Source organism: Etheostoma spectabile, chromosome 15 (genome assembly GCF_008692095.1).
Source record: "Etheostoma spectabile isolate EspeVRDwgs_2016 chromosome 15, UIUC_Espe_1.0, whole genome shotgun sequence".
Classification (NCBI taxonomy): Eukaryota; Metazoa; Chordata; class Actinopteri; order Perciformes; family Percidae; genus Etheostoma; species Etheostoma spectabile.
Window position 1 is genome coordinate 752,524 of NC_045747.1, and position 4,401 is coordinate 756,924.

The 4,401-nt window shown below is 45.6% G+C and overlaps 1 protein-coding gene across 1 annotated transcript in view; it reads right to left on the bottom strand.

Moving 5' to 3' along the window:
• The window catches only part of LOC116703546 (macrophage mannose receptor 1), a 4,609-nt gene extending 2,503 nt beyond the window's left edge, over positions 1–2,106 (bottom strand). Inside the window, exons 1-2 of the mRNA XM_032538344.1 lie at positions 1,729–2,106; positions 1,280–1,607 (exon numbers count right to left, since the gene is read on the bottom strand). Coding sequence (XP_032394235.1) covers positions 1,280–1,580 — 301 coding nt within the window. The 5' untranslated portion in view covers positions 1,581–1,607; positions 1,729–2,106. The remainder of the gene's footprint in view (positions 1–1,279; positions 1,608–1,728) is intronic.
• Between the last annotated feature and the right edge of the window lie 2,295 nt (positions 2,107–4,401).

Below are 4,401 nucleotides of genomic sequence, written 5' to 3' on the forward strand. Positions count from 1 at the left end.
CTCAGCGTGGCTGGTCACCATAGCTACGCGTGATGATGTAATTTTCAGCGCGACTCACAACAGCTCGTCGGCTACTCGCCGCGGCCAGAAGAAATGTTTTGTTTCAGAAGAAGCTGAAGGAAGCAACAAAAATCACCGCTAAAAAAACGGGAGTTTGGGAATTCCGACGGAGTTCAGACGTCGACATGACGGTTGTTCGCCGACACAAAAGGGTAAGTTACGTTCCCTGGTAACGTCTGCATGTGTTAGGGGCCCCGGTCAGTATTTACTATACGTTAGCGTTGTATAAAGTACATGAACTTTAGCAACATGCATTACACACCCACATGTTTGTACTGTTTGTGTTTCAGAGCATTCACGCTTTGCAAAATGGCCGCCCGCAGACCGTCTGTGGGCGAGTCCGCGTGATATCTCTGGTTCTGGTTCTGACCTGCTGGACTTCGTATAATCTTTATGAGAGTCATGGAGAGCTTATGACAACGACTGGGATGCATCTGGGACGCAGAGCCGGGGGACACTGTCACAGGGTGCAGGAAGAAACCGATGTGCGGAGGGTTTGATGCCTACTTGAAAGCTAAATAAAACTTTTCTTTGATAATTGCTTTTTTTTTTTTTTTTATAACATGTGCAATATGGAAACGACATAAAGCCCAATATTCCTTAATATTGACACGTTGAAAGTGAGAATAGTGCAGAGTGGATATCTGTCGGTGTCCGGCTAGTTTTGTTGTAAATGTCCCTTTGTTCTGACACCACTCCGCACTCTTGTTGCTAACAACGCGGTCATAGTGACATTCTCTCCGACAATCACAGTCTGCAGGTAACCACGTCCCTTTTGGTATCGCCTCGCTCGCTTGGAACCTCGACTGGTAGTCTACTAAAAAAGTACCTGGTAGCAGGTCCCAGGGACTTTTTTTTGTAATGGAAAACCAAAAAAGCGAGTAGAGTCGAGGCGAGTCGAGTAGATACCACGCAGTGGAAAACCGCCATTAGAGACAATATATTATGAGGCATTTCTAAAAAGTATTTGTTATGCAAGATGAATGAACATCACATGTCAGTCAGTCGGACATTTATTTATGAATTTTCCACAAGTCGCTGGTGGCGGTACCGTATAAACAGAAAAGATTTAGGTCAATCGTTGGTTTAAAAAAGAAAGAAAGAAATTCACAATTCTAGGAAAAAAGAATCGGCTTTAAAATTGTCACAATAAATAAATCCCGATATATAGGATTTGGGATTTTATTTCCCACCCCTATTAGGTTCTAGTCCTGCTTACCGGTTCTCCAGTTAGTGAAGTTGGCTGTCTCGCCTCTTCTGGACCATTTCCACGCAGCGGTTGAGTTCTCTCGGTACAGACCCATCCATCCCGCGTTTAGGACATACAGCTGATTCTCCCTTTCACTGCCGATGGTGACCAGGTCTAGGTTTCGTTCTCTGCAGAAGGCCTGTGCCTGTATCCAGGACGGCGAGGGATTGGGCCAAACCGTTTGTATAAAGTTAGTAGGTCTCAGGTCTGACACCCCAGGATCAAGAAAGAGCAGCATCAGGGCCACTAGAGTCCAGATTTTCCTCATCATGTTATTCACAGGAAGGCTTCTTTATACCTGCAGTCACATGCAACATTTCTTTAGATGAAATATTTTTTCATAAACTACTTTATACCAAAGAAAACATTCCTATTAAACAGTTAATAATGAGGAATGTGGTTTCTCCAGCAGCACTCACCTCGGACGATGGCAGCAGGGAAACCAGCTTTGAACCTCTGGGTTTTCAGGTACTGATGTTTCACAGTCAAGTCCAGTAAATACTCTCTCCACAGATTGCCTGCACCAATCACAGCCCAGATAGACTCTGGCTAGACCAATCAGAGCTATGTGCAGAGCCTAGCTGATTTGCAGAGAAACCTGCGACCCATGACATTCACAAGGTTGCACAACATCCTCTCTGTCCCTGTCTCTTCCTGACCCGTGCTTATCTGGAGAATCCCAGCATGGTTCCAGCAGACATGCAAAACTCAGTTTAGCATATCTTGGTGTTTGGTCCTTAGTCCTTGTGGGCCTTACATTTTAGTATATGTTGTTATACAGCACACTTGGAAACCAATGGAATACCTGGGGATTAATTTAAAAAAAAAAAAAAAAAAAGTATTTTTGGATTTGTGTCAAAATGGGATCACGGACGAAACAGGACATGCGTAGCACAGAAACATTCTGATTTATAAAATAAACGAAGGGAACCAGCGTAGGACGTGCGTGGGCATACATGGGCTACGCCGTTTTCCCCTTAGGAATCAGAAACGACTCTAAATGTGACGCAGCTTTGGCGGCTTCATGTCACGTCCATAGTTGCCTATAAATTAGTCTATAGCCAGTGTAAATCTGAGGACTATGGTTACCTGGTCCTCAGGTCTCTGCAGGTAAATCCAGCACAGCTAGCTAGACTATCTGTCCATCTGAGACTAGGTTCCCTGGTCCTCAGATCTCTGCAGGGTAAATCCGACAGCTAGCTAGACTATCTGTCCACTGAGGACTATGGTTACCTGTCCTCAGGTCTCTGCAGGGTAATCCAGACAGCTGCTAGCTATTCTGTCCAATCTGAGGACTATGGTTACCTGGTCCTCAGATCTCTGCAGGGTAATTCCAGACAGCTAGCTAGACTGTCCAGATCTGTCCAATCTGAGTTTTCTGTTCACGACTAAAACTACCTCTGAAAGTACACATGTTCCACCAAAACAACTTCCTTCCTGAGACTATTTAGCAGTTGTACCGTGGCTCTGTCCCGTACTTAGCCCCGCCCACAATGATTGTGATTGGTTTCAAGAAATGCCAATAAACCAGAGCTGGTTTTTCTACCATCCTGGAATGCTGTGTGAACTAGCCAGACCCTCCTCTGCAGCACTGTGAGGAAGGTCTGGCAATGCGAGACTACTTATAAAATAGTCAGTAAATCGCCCCTGATTAATATTAATTTACAACCGACAACATGAGCAGATCGAGAGGAAAAAGAAAATGAAAAAGGATTGAAATGGTCCGATATTAAAGTTGATGCAAAAAATGCACCTAGCGCTACATGGAGAAAGAGTTTTTGCCACAGGTGAGAAAGGGACCACCGGAGCCAATCCCCCTTGCTGTATAGGGTGGCCTGGTAGAAAATGTGAAACTTGGGGGATGGGTAACAGAGGTTGCAGTTCAAATCCCAAGTCAGATGCCAATTTGGCCAGTTGACACAATGGCCGTTTTAGCAGTGCGTAGCAGGACACTGTGCGGCGTAGCAGGGCAAAGCAGGGTATAGCAGGGCGCCTTGCAGGACCATGGCGACAGCTGCAACCATGATTTAGGTGCCCCCCTAATCCAGGGGAAAGAAAACGAGAAAAACATAAGAGAAAACATAAGGACTCTGGGCACAGAGATCCAACAGGACAGCCCGAGAAAGGTCGTAACCGGCTCATAGTGAGGGGCCTGGGCCGCTAAAGGTTCCTCTTCCATACCCAGACCCCGGATGAACCCTGGCAGCCATGCGTAAACACTCAGAAGTGTCTACAGGAGGTTAACAAGGTATTGAAGGGTGGTTGGATTAGACTGTTCAAGTATGAAAGATAAACTGATAATTCAGTGTTTAACAAGGCAGTTACTTATCTAAGGGGCTACTGGAGGAGTTATGGGATCTTTAGCGGACCAGATGCAAGCTTTTATTTTGAAAAGTAGAGGTTTGGGGATGGCACCCGCCGGGAGGGCATGAGGCGGGGGGTCTCCAGGCTGCAGCCATCCCTGACTCGGCCGAGACTGAGAGCTAAGAGGAGAATTTGCAACAAACAAGCCACTTTGAAATTTTGCTGTTTTCATGAATATAAAAGTTGGGAGACCCTCCCCTCAACAAAAAATAAAGACATTTTCCTCCGGTGGTCCATTCCAGGAATACCGAAGCGCCCCTTAGCATGTTTTATTACTGTAAATGCACACTGACGTTTGTGCGCCCTGAGTTAAATTCTAGAGCAGATGTTTAACTGGTAAAACTTTGTCTTGGGGGCTCGGAAAAGTCCGGGGAAAGATGGGTAATGTCTTCAGGAGTTCTTCAAATGTCAAATGGTCCCCCTGGACCAAAGTGGTGGATGTCATCCCATAACCCTCATCGCTAGCGTGGCTAAAAAAGGAGTAGCGTGACATCGTCTGTACCGCATTAAATGTGCTCACCTTGGCACAGGTGGGTGTAATTTAGGTCATTGGAATGAGCTCTCTGAAGGGGAGCGTATGGATAAGCACTGCTTATTATTTACAACATATTCATAGTTCTATTCCATTTTATAATTATCTAACTATTGAGTGACTGGAATGGAGTTGTTAAACTCAAATGTACCCTGGCACCCACAACACAGGGTTAAATGTTGGCTCTGACACCCCC